This window comes from Xyrauchen texanus, chromosome 16 (assembly GCF_025860055.1).
Source record: "Xyrauchen texanus isolate HMW12.3.18 chromosome 16, RBS_HiC_50CHRs, whole genome shotgun sequence".
In the NCBI taxonomy this organism is placed as follows: domain Eukaryota; kingdom Metazoa; phylum Chordata; class Actinopteri; order Cypriniformes; family Catostomidae; genus Xyrauchen; species Xyrauchen texanus.
In genome coordinates, this window is record NC_068291.1 from 34837403 (window position 1) to 34863595 (window position 26193).

A 26193-nucleotide genomic window follows, 5' to 3' on the forward strand; every position below is an offset into this window, starting at 1 on the left:
TTGACTGGTGTAGAAAGCTGTTCATTAACTTCATGTAAACCTCAGATGTCAAATCCCATTAGGAGAATTCCAGTTGATTCTCGATAACCAACTGTTCCAATGGTACTGTAGGTGCAGATACGAACTCTGTTAACATTTTAACCCAAGAAGCACTGGATTGGATACATATCTGCTCTTTTTACGAGCTTCAGATGTTTATAATCAGATCTCAGTAAAACACAGCATGTTTTGTAGGGTCAAAATAAATAAAAAATTGTTGTACTCAGCAACATGCAAGCAAGTTATTAAATCTATTTCTCCATTCAAAATCCTATGTGTGTGTTCTGGTGGTTTGGGGGAAATATGATCTGGTGTTTCTTCATTAAATCCTGAATATAGCTTTCACAGCATGTACCAGGGCATTTGCTATATATTTTCAAACATAGATTATGGTTTACAGTTTCAGCTTAACCTCAATTAGAGTTCTGGACACTTGATAGCTTTCCACACTGGAGTCATCCAGCACAATAGTAAGACACAGCAACATGAAATTCTGAGTGGGATCAAGAATTTGGCGCCATTTGTGGAATTGGTGTCTGCTTGCATCTGAGAGAGGAAAAGGCCTGTGATTATTGGACTTATCAATTATTGCACCAAGGCCGCTGAACTCCTACCAGACTCCTACCATATGTTTTCCCCAAGCATGGAGTCTCAGATTCCAGCTGACTGTTTTGATTAGTAAGTGTCAGTTTTTGTGTAAAGCAAAGACTTCCTGTTGCGCATAAGAAACAATGGCTCTACAATGTCAACGTGAACTCCAGTGGCTACTTTAATAAAAATACCTTGCCCAGTTAGCTTAGATGGTGGGGGGGACGTGATGTTTTCACACACCACACAAAGACAGTCTTGTATCACCTGAGTATCACCATGCACCGATCAACTTTCTGTCAAATCTACCTTTGGATGTATTGAGTTTTGATTGCAGTTACAGTAAGGAACTTACAATGGAAGTGAATGGGGCCAGTCCATAAATGCTAGAATACACACAGTTTCAAAAGTATAGCCACAAGACATAAACATTATACATGCTAACATGATTTTAGTGTGATAAAATCAGGGATTTACCAGCGTTATGGCATTTACCAGATAACAGAGTTTACCAGCGTAACATCATCAAGTTGTAACATTGTATATAACTTTACACAGATATGGTTAATATGCAATTTTATCACACAAAAATCAAACTTATTTTTTGATGTGTGGTAATTAACATTATGCCACAAATGCTGTTGAAAGAGCTTTACTTGAACTTGCAAAATTTCTTAACCAACAACCAATTGCATTTTAACACCATTAAGATAATACTTAACATACTGTTTAAATAATATAACTTAAGTTAAACATTGAATACACAGACCTTTGCTCACTGTTTTCAGTGTAACGGTTGAGTCCAGACACAGCTAGTCCTACTCATCCACTATCGATAAACGTGAGCGCTGTTTGCTTTAAATGCAAATGCAATGCTTATGGAAAATAATGGCTTCGCACTTTGGTTTGGCTGGTCGTTGTTGGTTTTTAGTTTGTCAACTCAGGCTGTTTAAGATGAAAAAAGTAAACCGGTTTATCATTGAACGTCGGGTGTTTGGTTAAAAAATGGCATATTAGTTTTACAGGTTTTAAACTGTAATTTGAAAGCCCCTCATATCATACAACACACTGTGCACGTGGTTCATTATTTAGCATGATCCGTGTTTTACGTAATGTTCGTCACACTTCCGTTGTTTTTCGATTATTGAGTGTGCCTGAAACACTTGTGTTTTGTTCATGAACGAATCAGTGTTTTTAAATGAATCTTTTAAGTAAATGAATCAATCTCATTCACTTCCATCATTTCTGTCCTGAACGACTCTGTCCCAGTGTCTCAATCAGCTCCCTAGGTCCCTATGTCATAAATCAGTATATTGTGAACATGAATTCAGGCACTGGTAAGGTTACTGATCCACTGAACATTGGAACACTTAGGATTCAATCACCTGTTATTTTATTTATTTATTTATTTAGATTTTCTCCCCTTTTTCTCCTCAGTTTGGAATGCCCAGTAGAGGCTCGCCTCAATCAGGGTGGCGGAAGACGAATCTCAGTTGCCTCTGCGTCTGAGACTGTAAATCTGTGCATCTTATCACGTGGCTTGTTGAGCGCGTTACCGTGGAGACATAGCGCATGTGGAGGTTTCACGCTACACTCCACGGCATCCACAAACAACTCACGCGCCCCACCAAGATCGAACCACATTATAGCGAGCACAAGGAGGTTACCCAATGTGACTCTACCCTCCCTAGTAACCAGGCCAATTTGGCTGCTTAGGAGACCTGGCTGGAGTCATTCAGCACGCGTTGGATTCGAACTTGCAACTCCAGGTGTTTAGTCAGCATCTTTATTTGCTGAGCTACCCAGGCCCTCCGAAGCGCAGCTGTTATTAATCAGCACCATACCTATATAAATGACAATATCGTTCATTTTCCTTGAAGATATTCAAATGTACAGTGTTATTATAACAGATAAATGGCAGAAATAAAGAAATACATATATATTGTAGTATATTTTAAACCTTTTAACAACTCAAATATAAAAAAAATTGCTTCACTTTCATAGTAATTATGAATGAAAGACAATACAAACAACATCTCTAGACTTCATAGTTTTACATTTGTGCTCGTCTTCTAATGACTTGAGAGACTTCAGAAGACATGACAATGTTTCCAGTGAGGGATCATAGCAAGCGATGATGGCACCTGGCTTTTACGATGCATTGTGGGATTTTTTTAGGGAGTGAACGTTTCAGAGCACTGGAACGATTTTGTGATTGAGACAGCCCTAAAAATGGCGGGCTCTCTGATCAGTGCCCTGACTACTGACCTGGGGAGCTGATTGAGACGCACCCAGTTTTAACTAATCGGTTGAATCCATGACTCACTCATAGATATCACTCACATAACATTTGAAACCCACTAATTTGTCCTCACCTACTGGCATAGATGTAAACTGTGTCCGAAATAAGTACTGTCTGTATTGTTTTTGACAATGCACTTCTGGCCTGTTAAAACAGTATGTACTTTAGGTAAGCAGGCGAGTAGTATGAATAGATTCAAGACATACTTCATCCAAGAACATGGGCATTGTCCTGTGTCCCATTGATGTAATAACAACAACCACGAAAATAATCTACAAGCACCATTTAAGAACAAGGGACAATAAACAAGTACAACCCCCAATTATTTATACCATGATCAATGGTAATATGTAAATGCTTCACGCTGCAACCCCCTAATGTTCACACCAAATCTATACCCATGTACATATAATTTACAGTTGAAAACAGCCGTCCGACTAGTGGTTCTCCAGCTTTTTTAAATCTGGTGTTTTGAATGTGACAGCTCCTCAGCTCCCGAGGCATTATAGGATATAGGAAAGGGTCCATTCGATCCCAACTTCAGAATCTCGCCGGAAATAGTAGGTCACCCAGGAATTCCTTGCTTACTGTTTAAATAGTAGAAAAGTATGGATATTTGGATGCAGCAGTAATCTACAGAAATTGACTGAGTAAATCTGAACTAATCATTTTTGTGAATGGATTCAAAAGATTTGAGTCAGCAGAATGCCACAGGCTGAAAACCCATGCGTTTCTATAAATCATAACCCAGTATTAAGTCTGACCTGATTTGAATGCTAAAGTTAAAAGGAAAAACGAATGACTTAATGAATCCATGAACTGTTAACTTTGTTTTATGAATGAATAAATTGGGGAAATTAAAATGTTCTCTGTTCCAACCACTAAGTACATTTTAATCTAAGGAAACTCTATATTGAGAGTAGTCTATGTAATCTCTAATCAACTAGATAGCTGCTTTTTCTTTCTTGATACGATATATTAATGTATATTAATGACATATGGATTCAGGGGCGCCGTATCATGGCTGACCCTGCACTCTGACCCCAGCTTAGCTTAGCTGGGATATGTGAAAAATAAATAATTTCACCATGTATATGCAGAAATGTATGTATAATGTGTGACAATTGATACATTAAATTAAATTAAATTAAAAAGATACATAACTGTCAGACACCTGCTGCTCCATGAAAAGATGGACTGTTCTTTACAGTTCGAGTTCAGTAACATGCATAGTTGTTAACAGCCGAGCCAGGGGATGAAATTTACTTTTCTTAACATCTGACAGAACATCAAGATAGACAATTCTATGGTCATTAACAATTACATTTGGCTACATAGATGAAGTTTAAATAACATTTAAATCATGCCACCAGCTGTTTCATGCGACACCATCTAGTTTAAGACCTAAAATAATTTCATGTTTGAACCAGTTGTTAATGTCATACAGAATGGATCTTAAAAACCCAAAAAGATTACATGCTTCATCTCGGCACCTTCACACCCTTGACACTAGAAGCAGCTAATTGAATTTCTATCATAATTTGAAATCAATCCTGATGGAATCAGATGAGAATCCTCACAATATTCATATATGATTTATTCCGAATTTTAGTTGATCCAGTAGAATCTAGGATTCTTATATGAATCCTGTTTAAACCAATTAGTTATTTAAAAAAATAGTAATTCTGGACAGAGTCATTTAACTGGTAGGAAGCTAACTGGTATGTCTCTTCAGTCATGCCTGATCTTACAGTGATTCATTTTGAAATGGACAAACTCTGCAAGCTATTTTATCAGATCGCAAAAGTCTCATTAAGACTAGACAAACAAATAACAGATTGATACTTTCAGTCATTGAAATCATATTGTACCTCTAGAGACGTGCTGCTCCTGTTCTTGATTTGATTTGCTCTGTGCTTCTTTGTGGGAAACCCCTTGACCAACAGAAGACAAAGTGTCCAGAAAACTGCCCACCATAAAGCCTGGTTTCGAATCAGCATGACTTCGTAAAAAAATAAATAATAAAAAATAAATAAATAAGCTCAGCCTTTACTATGATTTTGCAACTATGCACCAATTCAGAACTGCTCTAAATCTTCTAAGTTCCAAGGATCACTTTCCATGTCTCTTTCTTTCTCTATATGGTTGTTTCTCATATAAAACCAATCCATCCAAAATAGTCCAAAAAGTAAAAAAGAATACAAATTCTTAATGTGCTTATTGTGAACAACCCTCAGGAGTCATGTCCTGTGCCCATCAGATCTTCTGAATGTTCTTGGTCCCCAAAAGCATTTCAGCATTACACAATATTAATATTCCCCACTGAGTTTTTCCAGATGATATTCCATATGTTGCGGCTCACATAGTGAGAGATGCGCGCAAGTTTGCCTCTATCCTTTGGAAATAGCCTGAAGGGTGATCCTGGTGAGCTCCTCAGTCACGCGTCATGCGGAGCGCAGTGCGCAATAATGAACCGAAGCTACTGGACACGCAGCAGAACAATTCACTGGTCATAGTATCCTTACTATCCAATGAAAGCGTAAATAATTGGTGTGCTCTTGACTCGCACATATAGAAGTCTGAGCCTCATGTAGGTACTGTGGTGAAGGAACCTCATGCATTTACTGAACGAGCCATTCATCTCACTCCGCTTGTGTGACGTCCATGGAGGAGGGGTTCATATAACCACACTGTGACTGACTGACTGACTGACTGACTGACTGACTGCCTGAATGAATGAACGAATGAAAGACAGAACCAAACTTGGACTGTGTGGGGTATAATATCCTCTTGAGTCCTTGGAAAGAGGTCTTTTTTTTTTTTTTTTTGCGCATTTAGATTTGTTATATCATTATAGTGTTTGATATGTAAGAAACATATTACAAAGCTTTTATTTTATAATTAAATTAATAATTAAATGAATACACTTCATTAGTTTATACATTTGTATTTAAAACATTTTGTAATTATATGATTTTATATTATAACAATGTCAGATAATAATATTAATGTAGGCTATCATTAAAAAATAAAGGCAAAACTCCCAAACATTTATCACAGCAAAGCAGTGAGAGTTATAATATACTGATGAGATCCAGCAAAGAATAAAATTGTGCCTTTTTTTATTACAGTTTTTGATGTAGAAGAAACATATTAGAAAGCTTGAATTAATTTAATGTAGGCCTATATATTAACATATTAGAGTTTTTATTTTGAAACATTTACAGTATATTATGAATTATATTATAACAATATTTGATGATGATATTCATGTGTCATAAAATAGATACAGTATATAATATCACAACCCCTAACATTTGTTATAACAAACAAGTCCAGGATGTTTACTTTAATATGTAAAACGTTGGCATTTACGGTCTCATATGTCGAGTTAATGGCTTGTATGGTAACAATGTTCTGTGTGTTAAAGGAATAGTTCATCCGAATATGAAAATTCTCTCATTTGCACACCTTGAATGTGTGTCTTTTTTATTTTTTCAGCAAAACACAAAGGAACATTTTTAGAAGAATTTCACATCTTTTTGGTCCATACAATGCAAGTGAATGGGTGCCAAACTTTTGAAGCTCCAAAAATCACATAAAAGTAATCCATATGACTTCAGTGGTTAAAGCAATGTCTTCAGAATCTATAAGATAGGTGTGGGTGAGAAACGGATCAATATTTTAGCACATTTTTACAGTAAAATCTTCTCCCTGCTCAGTCAATCTCCACTTTAACTTACTCATTCTTCTTCTTGTGTTTTTGGTGATTCACATTCTTCCTGCATATGCATCCTACTGGGCATGGAGGAGATTTTCTAGCAAAAATGCACTTAAATATTGATCTGTTAATCACCCAAACCTATCATATTACTTCTGGAGACATAGATTTAACCACTGGAATCTTATGAACAACTGTGTTCTGCAGAAGAAAGTCATACACATCTGGGATGGCATGAGGGAAGTATTTTCATTTTGGGGTGAACTTTCCCTTTAAAAGGTGTAAGCCTTCTCATTTTGATGGTTTCATAAGATCACATTGCTTTCTCAATGTTATGTAAACTGGTTTTGGAGAGTTGGGGAGTAAAATGAAATAAAAGTTGTTCTGACAATTAATTAATTTAAGCTTAACATGCATGTTTCTATTACTCTGGTCTTGAAATCACTTCCATGAACACCATAAAGGTAATCATTCAAAAGTATAACATTTGTAATTAAGTATTCACAATATAATTACATTTTGAAGTAATTCAGGAGAGTGTGGAAATGTGAAAAAAATGTGAAGTGAAAAATGCAAACAGAGGACTTGAATTAAAATGTTATTTTAATTTACTTAGAAGGGTGTAACAGTTCCTGAATTAATATGAAGCCCACAGTGTACTTCCATTCAAAAAGAGAGAAAAGTATGCACTGCAGGCAGCAAAAACCAAGTTATATCAGAATATATACAATGAGTGTAGAGCAGATGTTTATCTGAACATCAAAGTCTTGCCATTAACTGGATCAGTCTTTACTTTCTTATATCGTATGTTACATATATGAATCTTTATATTATTAAGAAAATATCTGATTATTTCCATCCTTTGGTTTATTAAAAGATCTTCTCTCTCCCTTTGACTTTGTAGGTCACTATATTGTAAGTGTTGGTTCCCTTGCATTTGATTTACAGGAACAAAAAACAAAACATAAATAACATTAAAATATAAATGAACATATCTGGATTCTGATGTTGTAAATGGGTTTTGATAAATGAAATAAAAGGCAAATGTACCCCCTGGCCCAATTTATGTAAAGCAACAGAAGCGACAAAACATCATAGTGGGCACAGTTCAGCACCTTTAAAGCTTAATTACCAGCAGATTGGGCGATTATATCACATTTGCTTTCTAGGGAATAATAAAATGATAAAAAATGACTCATCAGTAGTATTTGCACTGTGAGCATGCACACCATGCATGTGCATAAGATACGTGGAGCTGCCATTGATGATTAAAGTACACTTCTCCCAAAAATATAAATCATACAAACCATGAATAATAAATAAATATGTACATTAAAGAAACATACACAAGAATACACAAAAGTGAACATTGAGCCTGACATATAAATGAAGATGAAATTACTTTGGTTATTTTTAAAGCCCTTCGAAATTATATCATTACAAACTTCAACATTACAAAAACAACATTGAAAGCCAAAGCTTATAGAACTACAAAGCAATACATAACTTTGCAAAAAGACATTTGCAAAACCCTCTAGTTCATAGATCTTATTAGTTATCCATGGCATTGCACTTATGAACAGCGTCTCCATTAAAAAATATTTGCATATCGCTGAAGAAATGTGCAAACAAGCACGCAACAATGTTCTTTGTAATTTCTACAAACAAGGATTCCTGTATAACAACCAGCACCCTGCTGACAAATGTGCATAACATTGGACACAATGCATACAATCATCATCCAAGTTTTCTTCGAGGTGAAAATTTGATAAATATGCACAAGATGTTTCTCAGACATAACCAACATTGCCCTCTGCGATTTATATCTAGATGAAAAATAAATACACTGGTAACATAAGAAAAACGATAGCCAGATTGCAGTAAGACAGCGGTGCTGGCCTCAAGTCAAAACCTGTGGAAATAACAAAATCTATGCAGCCAAGTTGTGGAGTTTTTTTGTGTTTGATTTAGGTAACACAGTGAATGTACTGACAATGCAATCAGAAGAACCAGTAATTCCTCTCATAGGCCAGTATCCTTGGGAATACGGGTTAGCTACCTGTCTGTTCTCACTTAATAGAAAAAAAAATGTCTCAATGCTTTTTATGCACAAATTTTTTTTTAAAGGTGACATATGCATTTGCAAGTACACAAGCAGCTCAAAGCCTTTTGTAGCTAGCTGGAAGAGAGGAATTGATGTATTTATTTCCCTAAATGAATGCCAAGGTCAGGAGACACCTGCAACTTGTATAACTCGAGTCTGAAGGAATATAAAGACATTTTTAATGGTCTAAACTCCTGAAGAGAAATACTCCAGTTTTTCATAGCAGTCGTAGCATGCATGTGTATGCTTGCACAATGAAATGAAGTATACTTTGGAAGGCTAGTTGTGCTAAGTGTTCGCGTCAAAACTGAAGAATACTTTGGGCTTGAGTCTAACATTCTGCCTCACATCTCCTTTTGTGTTGCATGGAAGAAAGTCCTAAGGTTTTGGAACAACATGAGGGTGGGTAAAGGACAACATTTTTATTTTTGGGCGAACTGTCCCTTTAAGAACAGACCCCAAACCTCACGTCCAAACAAAACTGTAGTGACAAATTAACTAAAGGAAACTGGGGAGAAAGAAAGGTAAGCGTTTTCCTTCTAAAAGCATGCCTGTGTTGTTGATCAGAGCTTCAGGTGTTAAAATAAACATGATATATATCTTTTTTCTTTACTTTTTAAATTTTTTATAAAAAGGTTATTGATTAAGTGGTTCACTGCCTCCTTTTGAAGGACCAAAGATAAGCAGTGCACATTTGGTTTCAGAGAGGATGTATGTCACTCTTCATTCTCCTCATATGTGGTCTCGTCAAAGGGCCAGTCCAAGGAGGGAAGAACTTTTTGCCGTGAATACTTCAGCTGCAGCAGGTCTCCTACTTCGCTGATCACATCCAGCGCCTGAGAACAATCAACATGCTCCATTACTTTCATGGTTACACATGTAATTCATAACACACTAATGCTGAGAGGCGGATGCCACCTACAATGTTCTTGTAACTTGAAAGTGTCCCATAATATAGTCAAAGCAGTGTGTAAATGTAGTTACATAATTTATACTTCATGTAATATTTAAATTGACATTATAATTGATAAAAGCTTAAAAAGGCATACGCACAACACTTGCCAGTAAGAACGCAGGTAAAGACGTTAACAAGCAGCGTTAAATGGGAAAAAAAATCTAGAAGTGCCGATAAAGGAAAACCGTTTAAGGCATATACACGACCTCACAGGCTGTCGGCTTAATCATTGTAAGTCTGTGCATGTAAACACACTCATTGTTATTTTTGTGATCGGTTAGAGCAGGAGTGCCCAATACGTCGATCGCGATCTACCAGCCGATCGCAAAGGCAATGCTGGTAGATCGCACAAAATTTAAATGTATTTCGTAAAATTTTAATGCGAATAAATATAATGTTTTTCCATATTTTAGTTTCTGTCTGACTTACACTTGACGAGTACATTTTGACCAGGTGAGATTTTTTTTTATTCAGTTGCCATGACAACTAGGTTCGCGTCTTCCAAGGGCTTCTGAGAACAGAGCACGAAATTGCGAAGCTAGCAGTTTTTGAGGCTAGCTGCCAGCAGCTAATGCCCGGATTATTCAAAACTGTCTGATTCAATTCAGTGCAAATCATCAGAATAAGGTAAATGCCCTGGCTATTGTAATCTATTGTGCTGTAGGTGTTTTGGGTTTAGTGTTAAAACTGAATGATATCAACATTGAACATTCTAATTTAGACAAGCCAATTTACCTGAATAATAACAAATGCAGTTTAATGGCACAGATTTTTGAAGGTAACTATATCGCCCCCCCTTTGATTACTGAGGATTGTTATCGCTATAGTAACAGGAATTAGACACGTTCAACTGACCGTACGTTGGCTATGCGTTGGCCAAGAACACTTATCCGAGTATGCATACTTTGTAAAGTATGTTTCTGGCCTTGGTAGAACAAGATGTACAACCACAATTCCCATCCCAAAGTGCTCATCGTTTTAAAAATCATATCAGAAAATATGACTATAAACACATACACAGTTATAGTACTTTACAAATCTAACTATGAACTTCGTACAATCTCGAGTCGTTCAGTTATGGAAGAAATGCAGTAAAACATGTCTAAAGGACAATGAAAAATGTGTTGGCGTGATAACTGGTCACATCAAAGTGTGCAGTGTTTTCTTAAGCATGGGGAGGGGGCTGACGGCCGGTGTACTTTTCACCACAGTTAAATCAAAGTGTCCTTGGGGAGGCAGATTAAGATGCTCTTTGATCTCTTGCCAGTGCAGACCCCTGTGGCAGGCACTGCTTATGTAAACCCATCAACGGCGGACTCAGCCGAGACCCGCGTTAATTTATAGTGCAGGACAGTTTGAGGAGGAGCCTGGAATTCTTTACTCAATGATTACTTTCAAACAAAGAGGTTGTATCAAGTTTGAGATACTGAATTTCAAAAGATTGATGTAGGGGTTTGAACTTATCGTAAAAAAAGAACACAGACATTTCTGGTCTCAAGTCATCCTTTTTTTTGAAATTTAAAGAGTAGACAGAACATTTTATGCAGACTACTTCTATTGTGCCATGTTTTTAAAAGAAGGAACTGAAAACGTTTCAAGGAATGAAAATGAAAACCAAAAAAAATATATATATATAAAATTATTTGCAGAATGTAACCGAAAACGTGAACAAAGTCCCTTTTAATGGTTTCAATTGTGAAAACGTTATTTATAAATGTTAATAACCGGTTAATTTCGTTCCAATACATTTTTTTCAAGTAACCAAAGTCTAAATAGTTTATTACAGTACATTTTCAGTATTACACCACTTCTGGTTGCACCAAAAAATTAGGCTTCTCTCTTAGTTGAACATGATAAGCATGATAAGCATTTTATCTGTAATAAAATAAAATAAAATAAAATAATTCAGCCTATATTTGATAAGCATACAAAATATCTCTCTCCTGCATGCATGCACGCAGAAGAAAGATATTTGGCTATTATTTGATTTTAGAAAAAATTTAATATATCACCTTTTAATTTAAGAACACATTTATTGAAAAGATGTTATTTTATGTAGGCTAATGTACACTTTGCTTGTTATGATTTCAATGCTGATACTTTCCCCACACTGGGTAAAAAAATGCTTAGTATCACTTATTTTGGTTGAGGTTGAAGTCCCTTATTTTGAGCTTGTTTTTACAGACCAGGTCCCTTTTTTTTTCTTACGAGATCTTGTAGCACGGCATCTAGTAAATCACCCACCCTTAGCACAGAGTACTGTCATTAAAAAAAAACTGAATTACCCATTCTTTATTTTCATTCTAACCAGTTACCGATTTGAAAGGAGGAAGCAGAATGCTGGAACCGGAATGAAAAAATACGTTTTCTGCTCTGAATGAACCGAATTGATAAATAATATTTTTTTAATCCCTGATTAAAAGTGACGTATGTAATTTTTTGGATGTTAAAATACGTTCTCATATCTCAGCTTAATAAGCAGACAACTATAATGTAATTATACTTGATTTCCCCAAATGGATGCTAATTAGCTTTATGCTATATGCCTTATGTACATGGCATCGGTTGTCTATGTGTAACAATGCCTAGTGTATTGTCCCTATTAAATAAAATAGACAAAGTGGCCGCACTATGCATATATAGTTTATTTTGCACAGACGCATTTCGCTGAAGAAGGCACACGCTGAAACGCGTCTGTGCAAAAAAAACTATATATGCATTGTGCGGCCACTTTGTCTATTTTATATGTTATCTTTTAGGGCAGCACTCTTAAAATTCATTATATACACTGAGTGAAGCCTGCTCTCATCCTTACTTACCCTATTAAATAAACAAATTAAAAACAAAGTACATGTGGTGATTTCTAAACATTCTGTTTAAGCATCCTGAGCAGCCCAAAACAGCAACATTGAATACGTTCACATGGACACCAGGGGGTTATTGCGAGATAATGGTTTACATTCACTGTATAAGCAGTGTACTGCAGCATTTGTTTTCTTAACTCTCTAGAGCATCCAGCTGTAGAATTGCTCTGCAGTTGCAGATATAGATAAATAGCATAAAGAAATCAGCATTCTTGTTTGCATGATGTTTCAGAATGCCACTTTCTGCAAAAAACTTGGAATAAACTGTTTTCTTAAGTGCATGTAAACGTGGTTATTGGCTCAACCAATGGTGCAAGTTTGGGGAGGGATTATATGTTCGGGACGGAAGAGTTTTTTGGAATCTGTTTGAAAACGGTTATTTTTACAATTTCATTCAGCGTCACTAAAGGTCCAGAAATCTCACACTTTATCTTTAAAATTTGACTTAAACATCAGTATGTTCATCAAAGCTCATAGCTTGTTCCATTAGGTCAACATATTCCATAGTAAACACTGAAATTTATGGCATGAGAAATAAGGCCCAGAAAAAGGTACAATACTACTTTGAAGTGATCTAAATTAGAAGATATACAGTATTTGCTGTGGAGAGAAAATGAGTGGTTACCCTGTCCAGCATTTCCTTGGAGTGGGCCGCAGAGATACAGAAGCGGGCTCTGGATTCTATGATCGGGGTGGCTGGAAAGCCCACCACCACTACCCCAATGTTTCTCTTCAACATCTCCCGCCCAAACGCCCTGGAAGCACACACAGCCACATTCATTTTCAATAAAACATTTAAGAAGTTCTTTCCAAATGAACCTATCCCTAATGTGCTTTTAAACACAATTTATCTTCAGTATTTATGAGTCTAATCCATATACAGTGGGGTACCACTTGTGAAAATTCTACTAATTTTTCTGATATTATTAGCATAACAATTTGAGTGGGATGTTTGATTAATTTCAGAATCAGTGGTGTAGTCTGGGCCATACGCACATATGCTTACTTTCCTTATAACGATGTTTCACCATTTATTTATTTTTTGTCGTAAGATGGATATATTATATCTTCTGTTCAAGTGTCTCAATAGGAAATATACTGCCATCTGTTTTATTTGATTTTTTCAAAACCTTAAAACTGTTTATTTCTAGGTTTAATTCGATTTTCAATCCCAGCTTTCCAATGTGGACTTTTGAACCCCACTGTAAATTTGGCAATAGTTGTACATTCTTAAATTCAAAACCCTGTTAAACAAGTTATGACTTTTCAAGAACACTTTTAATAGTATATAGGAGTATATTGAGAGAGAATGGAGGAAAAGACTAACCCGATTTTGGCAGGCATATAGAGCATCATGGGTACTACAGGTGAGTCATTGTTGCCATAGATGATGAATCCCATCTCCCGTAGTCTCCTGCGGAAATATACTGTGTTTTCAGCCAATGACTGGATACGTGAATGGCCTGCAACCAAGAAACAAACCACAACACATTAAAAAAAACTGCTTATAGAAAAAATTGTATTCTGTCATTTGGCACTCCTTGTCTTTTTCCACATCCTTTCATGTGATCAGACAATTAAAATTTACCAAACCACAGAACTCATTACTTTATATACAAGGAAAGCCGACCACCTGAGCTATAAACTTTATCCTTAGAATAAAAAAAAGAACCTTGAACTTGAACTTCTGGGATCTGTAGATCTGAAACTGTTCAAGGAGAAATATTTAATACCTGCTGATTTTACACCACATTTTAAATTTCCCCTGTGATATCATAGAGGCACATGCCCTTTGTACACAGAAAGAAGTATCAGATGTTTACTTTCTATGTTTCCAAAGTGGCTTTTATCACACTTAAGTTCCATCAAAGCCCTGATGCCTAAACCAAAAAGACTTTAATCAGCTGGCTAAACAAAACCCTGGCGCTGCTGGTTACAGGAGCCCATTGAGTCATTGCGCGATTGGTTGAGGAAGGAGATAACAGTAATGAGCATTATTCTGCAAACAATCTTACAGAATGGTTCTAATAATCCTGACAAAAACAGGAAAATTAGTGTCTTGTTTCTCAACAGCTCCCATTTGCAGTTGGATGTATGTTCCCAGGGGGAGGATTGCTTAGCAATCCACGTCAAAGGAGCTCTTAAAAAAACGTAGTCTTCCACACAGTGTGGTCCACAAAAAAAAGGTCTTACGTTTCTTAAAAGCCTTGGTTCTGCTTTGTCAAACATTCCATGCATGCTAGAAGCTTGAACAGAGGAATTTCCTGCTCTCTGAAAATGTCTCACCCTGGTGCCATCCAGACGGCAAAATTTTAAGCAATCGTCATGCTTGCCATGCCTTCTGACACAACTACAAGGTCTGTAAATTGAATATCCAAGTGAACTGTCCCAACAAGTGGCTTTGTTATTGTGACAATACATACTGTCTGGCCTCGCAAAAAAATAAACCTAAATTAAGGTTCCGCTTTTCAGTGGTTTTGCGAAAAAGGGGCCATAAAGAAAGCAATAATCACTGAAAAAGAGCTGCGGGAGAAAAATGTGGCCTGGCCTATAATGTGACAGGGTTATTGGGCAGACGTATGAGTGGGTTGTATCTGATGAGCCCTTTTGCAAGGGGACTTGACTTGCTGTGAAACCAGACTCCTTCCACAATCCTCAAATGTAAATTGGCCACTGACAGATAAAGCAGGTTCCACAAGTCATGACCCGGTCAACCGCTTTGTGGTAAGAAAATGAAGCCTGGCAAATGTGTAATGTTTAACACACTAGAAGTCCATCTTCTCTTCAGGATCCTGGTGGTTTCTTCACCTAACTAAACCACACATCGGGTCTCTTAGACTATGTTGTTTCCTATCGCTGGCTCAACTATGCTCAGAATCAGAGAATACTGAGTAAAGCTATTTTATAATCCAACTTGGATTGGATAAAAAAAAACCAACAACTTGAATAGTTGAAGCCATTTATCTCAATTACACTGTTGGCGTAGTTATTGTGGCAGTATGGTAGACTACAGCTACAACAACCCATTGGGGTCCAAGGGTGCACTTCAATCTCAATTTTACCATGAACCAACTGGAAAGCATCTGTAATATATTCACACTGGTGCTAAAGAAATTCGGTATCACTCTTAGGAACTTGATGAGAATTAATCTACCAAGATTAAAGACCTTGTGTTCCAATTCTCAATCAGGAAGACACGGTTAAACAGTGGCTATTAAGGCTGACAGTCCTGACAATTGAGGAACCTGTGAAGTTCCTAATTAATGGCAGTATTTACTCAAAGATCCTTGATCAGCTGCACAAACAGCTCAGGTGAACAACTTTATAAAAATTAGCATCTGAAAGCAAAAGGTTGAAGGAAGTTCAAGCTGCCCAACGTTGGGCCACTCAGATAGGGAATGAGGGCCGTAGGGTGTTGGGGGAGGGGGCATTCATTGAGGTACAGCATAGTTCTCAAAAGTAAATCTTTCTGGGGTACCTTTTCAACAGCTAGTTTCACATCACACACCCCCGCTAACTTCTTCCAGACCCCAGAGCTGGAGGATCTGGAGCAAGAGAAGCAGCGAGAGAGACCAAAAGAGCTTCCAGATGTGGGGACTGCTTCCTTTTTTTTGAAGCAGCAGTTCCTCCACACTTCCTTTTCATCTTAAGGGAGGAGATAAGTAAAAGCACCCGTGTGGAGAAAAGGCGGTGGACATGCCGAAAGCTACCTCGCTCCCTCGTGAGGACCTCTCCAGAGAAGGGTAACATGAAGCACAAGAGCTCCCTTCCAGGCTCAAATTTGTAGTGCGTCCAGTCACCTCTATGATTCAGGGGCCACGGTGGTGACCATGGGGTACACAAGCAGTTGTCCACGATCATGATGTTGGCGTCATCTCCAAGCCAGCAGTGTGAACGGATGAAAGCGAACTCACAGGAATATGCCCCCATTTATAGGTTGCTTTATTTCACAGCAATCATGGATGTCTGATACATAATCCACACATGTGAGATTAACGAACTTAGACCATTCGTGGCTATGTGTCTAAAGGAAGTACACTGAAATACAAACTACAAAAATAACCTACAAGGCTGCATTTACACTGCAAGGTTTAATGCACAGATCCGATCGTTTGACACATTTTGTTCCACCTGTTTACAGCTTATTACATTAAGTAATAACAACTTTCTTAGCATAAATGATGCACCAAGACACACTAGGCTGACTGTCAGAACAATTTAGTGTAGTTACTACTTTTTAGTGGTAATCCAAAGTAAGGGTTTAACATGGACAAGATACTTTACATGCCTTTGTTCTTAAAAATATAAATCAACATCATAAAAATGAAATCAATTCTTCAGAGGACAAGAGGATATCATGATTGACGTAGGAATTACCATGCATTTATCTTAATCGAATACAAGTGTTCAGTTTGGGTCAGATGTCCAGATATCAGATGTGTATAGGGTTTAGAACCACTAACCTCATATGAAAGTGGACCAAATTTAAACCCGATCATATATGCATTTTTGCCATTTAAACACATGCAACAAGATGTTATCTGGGCCAGGTATCTTCAAAAATAAATTTATAAATAATAGAAATTGGTTGACAGTGTAATTTCGGCCTAAGGGGCCGTTCACACAGAAGCCGTTTTTGTGTCCTTCCGCACTGTTTTGCAGTTGTTTTTGCCATGTAAACATGTTTTGGATGGACGTTCTGCCACATCTCACCATTTTTCCAGCATCTTGTGCATAAACTCAGGTTAAAAAAAAAGACCTTCAACTTTTGAGGCCGTTATATTTGTGGAGCTGCATCTATCTTTTTTGGCGCAAATGCACATTCAGTGTATAAGGCCTCTAAGTCCTCAATTGATGCTATAAAGGATAGGTCTGTTGAGGTAGGTCTGAAAAGCTTACACAACAACGTATCTTGTGCAAAGAAGTGTCAAACAAACAGAAGCTCTTCAGATCTTCAATTTCCCAGCTCTACAAGGTGTTGTGGGTAAAAACATTCTGACACCTAAAACACATGTATCTGCCCTCTTTCACAGAGCAAGTCAACACCTTAAGACAAAGATGAATGCCCAATGTTTGTCAAGTCCGTCTGTGTGTACAAAGAAGCAATCAGGCTTAACAATGAGATTAGGTATGCTCTTACTAAAACGATCCACCACCACACATCACGGCAAGATAAAAATGCCAACTTAGCCAAGTGCTGTGATTTATGAAGCAAACCTTAAAAAAAAAAAAAATTCAAAATAAAAAGCTCTCTTTTGAAAGCTCTCACATTAGAGCTTATTTGGCCCAGAGAATGAAAAAAAAAAATGCAGGACTATTTCTTATCAGCATGTTTGTGCCTGGGATGCCAAAATTTTTTGGACTGTTTGAAAGCCAAATTCAATTGAAGAGAACATTTTTCCCCCTTCGGGCCAAGGACACATTAGTTAAACCACTAGACTGTGAAAGTCTGTATTCTGCATCTGCATTCAGTATGATAAAGCAATGTAAAATCTAGACCAGTCAAGTGCAAACGTCATTGCATGAAGTAGAAGTCAAATACAAATGGATCACTAGATAAATTAATATGTCAGCTGATTTTGGCTGGTTAAGAGATTAGCTCATGTCGAATGAGCACCAACTCTAATGACGGCATCACACAATGGCGAAACTGACTAAATATTACCCAAGTACAGAGAACTTCCAAATCTGGCATCCAAATCAAACTTGGCACCTAAGTTACAGTTGGTACTTTGAACTTAACAGCACACTTAGCATTGTCGGAGCACATTTGCAGTAGGTGTAAAATTGTCTTCAAAGCTTTCAAGAACTATTGAAGCAGTGTAACTGTGTAGCTTAAATGTGTAATTTCTGCATCACTAAATGGAATTGCAAAAATAAGAGTTGTTTTTAAACAGGTTTCCCAAACACTATTCCCATCTTCCATTAGTCTGCAAATAAATATTTGTGCCCCAAACTCACGTCACCGTTTGAGCCAATGTTGCGAAGTCAAGCTGGTCAGCATGCTAAAAAAAACAGAACATGTTTTGATAGTGCTGCAGAGACACAACTTTTATACTATAAAGGTGAATCAAACAAAGAATGGCTTACTTAAGCTGGAATACGATGAAGTATTTAAACATTCCAGCTTTAAAGCTAGAAAATAAGGCCTCCTTAGATCTCCAACCCTATTGATCAAACCTGATCGAATACGTTGATTTAACACAATTGAAATCAGATGACAAGCTCTGAAAAAATATAAACTAAAACAGCCTGAATCACTGGCAGTGAATCAATGCTGGAGGCAGTTTGTTCACGCTGAAGTCACATGTCAAATCAATAAAGTGTTGCAGGCTTGAAATCAAACATGACTTACACTGACTTAAGTTGTAGAGTTGTGGTGTGGTTGACCACAGAAAGGGAGAATGAAATAACCAAAAGAAGAGGGCAGAAGAAGTTTCAGTTCCCACGAGGATACCCAGGATATGTCCCTGTTGACCTTTGCTTGATTAGTTTTTTTTGTGCAACAACCCCCCCCCCCCCACCCACCCATCAAACACACACAAACGCTCTGACTGTTCACATCCTCCTTTGCACTCACTCTTGGATGCACCAATATCAGTTAATCAGAAATAAATGTCATCAGTTAATCTATAACTTGTTATTACTGCGTGCACCTAATAGTTCCTATTCCATTCAATAAATCTTACACAGTTATTCTTTGTAGTTTTGGATAGATCCTGAATTTACTAAATAGAAGTATGAGTACTTAAAGCACATAATAAGAATTATTGCTTTTCAGTTCCAATCAAAATAATTGTTAAAACACACGTTGATCTAAAATAACAAAGGGTAAATTAGTCTGGAAGTTTCCACTAGCACTAAGTAAATCAAACTAAGTGGCTCATATTTTCTCACCTTGGGTACATATCAGTATAGACAATCAAAGAAGGGCCTTTCAAAGTGTTTATAAGAGGAACAATATATAACGCTGCCTTACGATACATACTTGAATGTGTGTTGAAACACCTTATTAATACAGGAGAGCATATCCAATCACTGGAGAAAGCCAGACTATCTAGAAGGTCAAGAGTCCAGAAAGGAAGAACAGTGGCTGTGCTTGAAGTCTTGTACTTTCATAGATTGTACTAGATGAATTCGATGAAGAACTTACTTCTCTACCATTAATGATTTTCGTTATTTAGGTATGCAGGTGTGTAGTATAAATACATTACCTACCATTCGATATCCGCCATGTTGGTATTGACCTTTGACCTGTATATTTTTCAACAAGACACAATTTGTGCACAAATTGTACAATTTGTACAGTTTATCCTCAAGTAATGACTTTCTTGAGAAGTATAGCACTACAACTTAAGAGCCGACTCACAGTATGACATTTTTTTAAACTCTTTTAAATCTGACGGCTTCTTAGTTTCTGTAGCATTATGCGATAGCAAAGTGTACAGTGGTTGAAAAAAAAAATGAAAAAATCTAAATCAGAAATCTTGCCTTATTTTTTTGTATAATTTTCTAAACACTCTTGAAACAAGATATCATTAACTTAAAAAGCAAGAGTTTTTTTTTTAATTAGGGATGCACCGATACCACTTTTTCTCTTACGATCCGAATCCGATATCGGAAATCTCAGTATCGGCCGATACCGATCCCAATCCGATACCTTTTTTTTTTTTTTGCATAATCAGTTTAGAATGTCTTTACTCCCTTAGGCTTTTTTTAATTGGATGTACTCTTTAATATGGAAAGAACACAAACCTCTAACTACACATTATTTTAATATAAATGTATAGCTTATTAAGAAACACTTTATTATTAACTAGTATACTGGATAATGTAGCATCAAATTAACAGTAATTCCAGTATAAGTTATCAGTAGAAAAGAAAATTCTCAACTTGTATCTGGACTTTAAAGGATTCAGATCGCTTTGTTTGTTCATTTTAGTTGTAAGATATCAGCTCAATTTTCACACAATATTTTTGGAACCCAATCAACTTAAATATTATTATCATTTGTAAACAAATGAAGATAATAATAATAAATTATAATAGTAATATATCTCAATCGTGCACATTTTGTCACGGATCCACCGGTCTCTTTCTTCCTCACTGCTCAGCGCTCACTCTCCCCTGAGTTGTGATTACATGCACCTGCATATAATTAGTGGTTAATCAAGGACTGCATATATATATATATATATATATATATACCCTGCTTTCACACACACTCTTTGTCTGTTCTCATCAATAGTATCTCTGAGACTACACACCTTTCTACTATGTCAAAAATACCTGTCTTCATTATTGCCAGCAAAATCATAAAATTGTTGTGAGTTATCCCTTTCATCATGTCTATACACTGTCTGGATATTACTCACCTGCTGTTTGCCACTCTACTCAACTGGATTTACTCACAATGTTTACATCAATGTTTCAATCATCTGTTCAATAAACCCTTATACGGAGTTCATATCTCTGCCTCCATGAGTCTCTCTGTGACACCTTGAACTTTTAAACCCTCACGCTTTTATTTTGACATTCTGAACTCTCCAGGAAGTACTGTTTGTAGGAAAGTAAACAGTAGTTTAATTAGCTTCTCATTTAAATTCTGGTAAAAAAACAACAACAAAAAAAAAACACCTCCAGTGCCATTATTATAAGTGAACCGAACTTTTGAGCATCTACTGTACATCTGATATGCTGTTCTTGAGTAGTGCTCAAATATTGCATACCGCGTGAAGGCTACAAGCAGGCGCCATTCACTGATGTGCTGGAGCTGCGTGGGCATTTTATACATTTTCTTATTAAACACACTGTTTTTTGTGGTTCACAGAGATATCGCACATCTTCAAGTGGCTTTGAATAAAATCCATGAGTCATATTAACTACTTTGTGTTTTATTGGTTCTTTATGTCATTTTTTTGAGCTTGACAGTAACAAACATGACTAACACAGTATCGGATTTGGATCGGGCTCGTCGGACCGATGCCCGATCCATTTAAAAGCTTCAGTATCGGAGTCGATACCGATCCAGGTATCAGATCGGCACACCTAGTTTACATGGAATATATCTTGAAGCTTATTTTTCTTACCACATTGGCTCATTGATTTTTCTTTCCGTTAGTGTCAACCTTACAATTTGTATGCGATTTTTGCTTAAAACCAGTAAAAAAAAACTACTCGCAAAAATGTATTTAATTCAACTTATATTTTCTGAAAACAAGTCTTACCTGACACATTTATGTTTCTCAAGTAAATGTATCCTGTTTTAAGGATGTTTAAATATTTGTACTATTTATATATTACTTTATAACTATTTTACTATATTCACTATATTTTTAAAGTTACACAACGTCAAATATACACTTTCCCTTATATAAGTATATGTATTACCTTATACAATAAAAAAGGTCCATGAACACATTATGCATCAACTACCCATTTGCTAAAGCTTTTTAACACGAACAGCCCATTATCTAAAAATACCTTGAATATACTCTTTATCATAAGAGCAAGTAAGTCAAACTCCTGTTTTAAGAATGTTTAGATATTTTAACTGGAACACAAAATAAATATACTGATTATGAATAGATTTTGCACATTTGCACCTCAGAATCTCACAGAAACTATCATGAATATGAAGTATTTGTCATACATACTGCTTTTTGCATAATGTGTAGAAAGACGCATATTGAATGCAAGGACTGTCTTTTTGTAGCAGTATATCAATGTTGAAGCGAGACAGGAAGTCTGTCCATCAGCAGGTGAGGGAGAAAAGCAACAGTGAGACAAAAAGAGACTTAAAACATGTCCGAGGTTGATGAGAACAGTGCATCTTTGTGGGGGCCTGCATGTGTTCTGATAAAAATAGTCTTTAGCCCAGCAAAGTTATATACTCATATTAGTTATATTGAGCACTTCACCTGGGCCGGCGAACCAGGAGAGATTGTTTGTTGTAGCTGCCAACCTTGATTGAGTGGCAGGGGAGGAACGAGGCAGTTTGGAGGGTCTAAACCAAAGAGCCAGATCACACTTGCTACGTGGGTAATTGTTAACACATTTTCTGAGGTTTAAACTTTGAGCTAAATATTTTACCTGGACAGAGTTTGTGTACAGCTGTAGAACTAATCAGTCTCATTTCATGAACGATGGGAAATCATATGAAGAAAAATCTCACACTGACAGATCTTTTTTCCCTCGTCTCACTTCAAAGTGATCATTGAGAAACACTTATTGCAATTTCTGGGCCAAGTTTATTCAGAGCACACCAAGCAAACAAACTTGCGGATTATATTTTCGCAGTGAAATAAAACAGTCAATAAAGCAAAGACAAGAATGATGTTGCTGACAAAGTAAAGGAGCACTTCTCTACTAATGATGGCGCAGATGTACAGCCGTACAGAGAACAGGAAATTACAGAAAGAGGAGGACAAGACTTTGAACACACAGACTGTTTACTGTACGACTGATTGCCAGACGAAAGACGGCCAACGTTGATTGAAGTCTGGGCTGATTTTGCACACAGAGCTCTGATAGATACCTGGATCTCGTGAGCAGAACAGATGGCATGCGCTTTCGTGGGGACACATCATTCTTGTCGGAAATGTCTGGCATGTTTGTAATTGATTTGTATCTCTTTGCCACATGCTATGCCTTGTTACAACAACGCTACATGCTATATAGAAATTCTAGTATGGTACTTTGTTAAGAAAGCATCTGAGAGGAAACCAAATGCTACTTTAAATGGCTCAAAATTGTGAAAATGGTGTGTTCTTGCAACCCAGTGATCTATTGTTTTGGGCCAATCCTGCCACCTCGTGGCACACTCAGAATGTGCAGTTGACATTTATTATTTTTCATATTAGTGTCATATTATGATGATCCAGATTCTACAAGCATAAAGCATAAATACAAGCAATAATTGCAAGAGCAAATAAAAATCTCACCTATTGTTGTTCCATCCTGTCCCATAATGCACTTCATAGAAGTGATGATTTGCTCCACGACAGGAGGCGACATTGAGGTGGCATAAATTGCACTGTGAGAGTGAGTTCGCAGGTAGTCTATCAAATCCTATGGAATAAACAGCAGGACACATGATGTCTAAATCAGTTAAACTTGGTTTAGGAACAATGGATGATTGACTAAGACGGAAAGGAAGGAAAAGAAAGAAAAACCTGTATTAGGGTAGTTGGCATAAAATACATTTGGAAAAGTTGCCATGTCTTGTGGTGTGAAATTGTGTACTATATAAAACAGCTTTCATTCTTTTATAATAATTAAAAATGTAGCTTTTATGACCATATTAAAATTTCACCATTTAAATTGAACTAGTTAAGGCAAAAAAGTTTTAAATATATGTAACATATACAGTAAATACAGTATATGAGTGTTAAATTAAACAGGAAGCTCTAATTTGTTGCACTTCTGCTATTGGTCAGGAATTTCATGCAATTACAAATCTGTATTTAAACATCATTAAATGATGCCGAACACTGTTTTGTACCTTTCTGCCTCCAATGTAACCACCAGCAGCTCCGAAGCTCTTTGTGAAAGTGCCCATCATGATGTCGACATCCTTAGGATCCAGTCCAAAATACTCCACCACCCCTCTACCACTGGGCCCTAATGCACCGATACTGTGAGCCTCATCCAGGTACAGATAGGCCTTGTACTTCTTTTTTAGGGCTATAACTTCTGGCAGTCGCACGATGGAGCCCTCCATACTGAGGAAACATTGAACAAAACAAGTACATTAATATATGCACAGAGTGGCAATTCCTTGGCTGGTTAAACAGGACAAGTTCTGAAAAATACACAGCAATGCACAAGTGATAAAATGTTCCAAAGCTGAGACAACCACAAGAGTAGTACACAATGCATGTTTGCATGAATGAGGAGTCAAGAGTGTTTAATCACCTGAAGATGCCTTCAACAAGAATGAGGATTTTCTTCCAAGGTCGATGTGTTCTGGGTTGGCCATGAACTATTGCATCTCTAAGCAACTTTTCCAAGCTCTGCATATCTGGTGGGAGGCCAATAAAAACTGATTTAAACAACATGTAAAATGAACAAACCATAACAGTCAATCTGTATGAAAAAAATCAATAATACAATTATAAATGTTTTTAAGCTTTTTATATATAATATCCATTATTTTGTCAAACAGCAGTAACAATAAGTAATATAAACTGATATAGGCTAGTGATAAATGTATTAGTGCTTTCACCGGATAGTTTATGGATTAGCATATATATCTACACCCTTAAAAATGTATTGTGGGGTTACAAAGTACTGTGATGGTTTCAGATGTTAATATCAAGGTACTTTTATATGTAACATAGTACAGGAGTATTGCATTAATGTAACATGGTATTTACATTGTAGTATACTGTGGTACGTGTCCAATACGTGTAATACCATGCCCAAAGGTTTTTTTGTGTGTGTGTGCATTAAGAACACACATGGCTACTATAACAACATTTAACTCCAATGTGTATAAATCTCAAGACATGACAACTCTAAGTTGGTGTGAGGTCTGTATGCATAATAAAAATGAACAGTGTGAAATTGCATCAAATAAGCTACTGGTAAATTGGCTTTCGTTCACAGCCCTCATATTCACTTGGTTTGTATTTTGGAGGACACGACATTGTAAAATGCTGCTTGTGTCCTTAAATCGCAGCAGATAAATTGATTAAAAAAGGTAAATGAGCCAACTTGAGTAATAAGTAATCACTGCGTGTGAAGTTTCCAAGACATACAAAAGTCCTCTACAACCTGACTGGAGGGTTTCTAGGGAAATAAAATAAATATTCACCTCAAGATACCTTATCAATTTAGAAGCTAATTTACTAATGACCGGCATTACCTGCACAAATTGCCAATTTAGAGGAGCAATTCTGAATTGTGTAGCTGGAAAGCGATGAAGAGCTGACCTTTCCATTGATTCAATTTGCATTCATGGTATTGGACTGGACATTAACCAAAATGACATTCAGAAACCAGTCCATATGACCCAAACCAGACTACAAATAAGTAATCTCACAAAACAAACTGCAAGCCAGGTCACACTATTAAAGGCCACGATTTCAATATTTTAACATGGGTATAGGTCTGTTAATGTTCCACTGCAGCAGTTACAGCATCATGGATGATGTTTTGTGAATGTGTGCATTGGAGCTGTACCATAGGTGCTGAGTTCAGGCTTTACCTTCTACTGTCAACAGCTGTGAAAGATAATCAGTGAGAGTGTTGAGACAGGTGGGCATGGGAAGATAAGAGATGTGTCTATGTGTGCAAAACTCACTGTTGTGTTTAAAGACCCGGATGGTAGAGCCGGACAGCCGGGCACCCAGAACCAGTGAGGCGTGGTTCAACTCATCACTGAGAATCAGACATCCCTGCAAATAGTAATAATAGCAGTCAGTCAGAAAAATAGTCAGGTCACTCTGATATTAGCACCAGAACAGAAGGACACTATAGACAAGTAAACAGTTTTATGCAGGGATGCAAACTTATGAGAGGCGAAAAAGTTGTCACAGCAGGAGTTCTAGACATATTTTTTTTTTGTATTTAAAGCTTTTTTCAAGCGTTTATGCTTAAAGTTACCCTTTATTATAG

At 36.8% G+C, this 26193-nt stretch overlaps 2 protein-coding genes across 6 annotated transcripts in view; both read right to left on the reverse strand.

Moving 5' to 3' along the window:
• LOC127656966 (isthmin-2-like) overlaps window positions 1–5501 on the reverse strand; it is a 40628-nt gene extending 35127 nt beyond the window's left edge. For 3 of the 4 annotated variants that reach the window (XM_052145564.1, XM_052145563.1, XM_052145562.1), the window contains exon 1: window positions 4801–4927. Coding sequence is in view for 1 of the 4 variants with exons in the window: in XM_052145561.1 (XP_052001521.1) it covers window positions 4801–4929 (129 nt within the window). In the remaining 3 variants the exon portion in view is untranslated. Of the gene's footprint in view, window positions 1–4800 lie in introns of all 4 variants that reach the window. The other variant, XM_052145561.1, reaches the window with a different exon arrangement.
• The window catches only part of LOC127656964 (serine palmitoyltransferase 2-like), a 919074-nt gene that overhangs the window by 884105 nt on the left and 8776 nt on the right, over window positions 1–26193 (reverse strand). Inside the window, exons 6-12 of one of the 2 annotated variants that reach the window (XR_007972223.1) lie at window positions 25880–25973; window positions 24490–24595; window positions 24077–24296; window positions 23517–23643; window positions 13901–14036; window positions 13199–13328; window positions 9264–9590 (exon numbers count right to left, since the gene is read on the reverse strand). Coding sequence is in view for 1 of the 2 variants with exons in the window: in XM_052145558.1 (XP_052001518.1) it covers window positions 9471–9590; window positions 13199–13328; window positions 13901–14036; window positions 23517–23643; window positions 24077–24296; window positions 24490–24595; window positions 25880–25973 (933 nt within the window). In the remaining variant the exon portion in view is untranslated. Of the gene's footprint in view, window positions 1–6095; window positions 9591–13198; window positions 13329–13900; window positions 14037–23516; window positions 23644–24076; window positions 24297–24489; window positions 24596–25879; window positions 25974–26193 lie in introns of those variants that run through there. The other variant, XM_052145558.1, reaches the window with a different exon arrangement.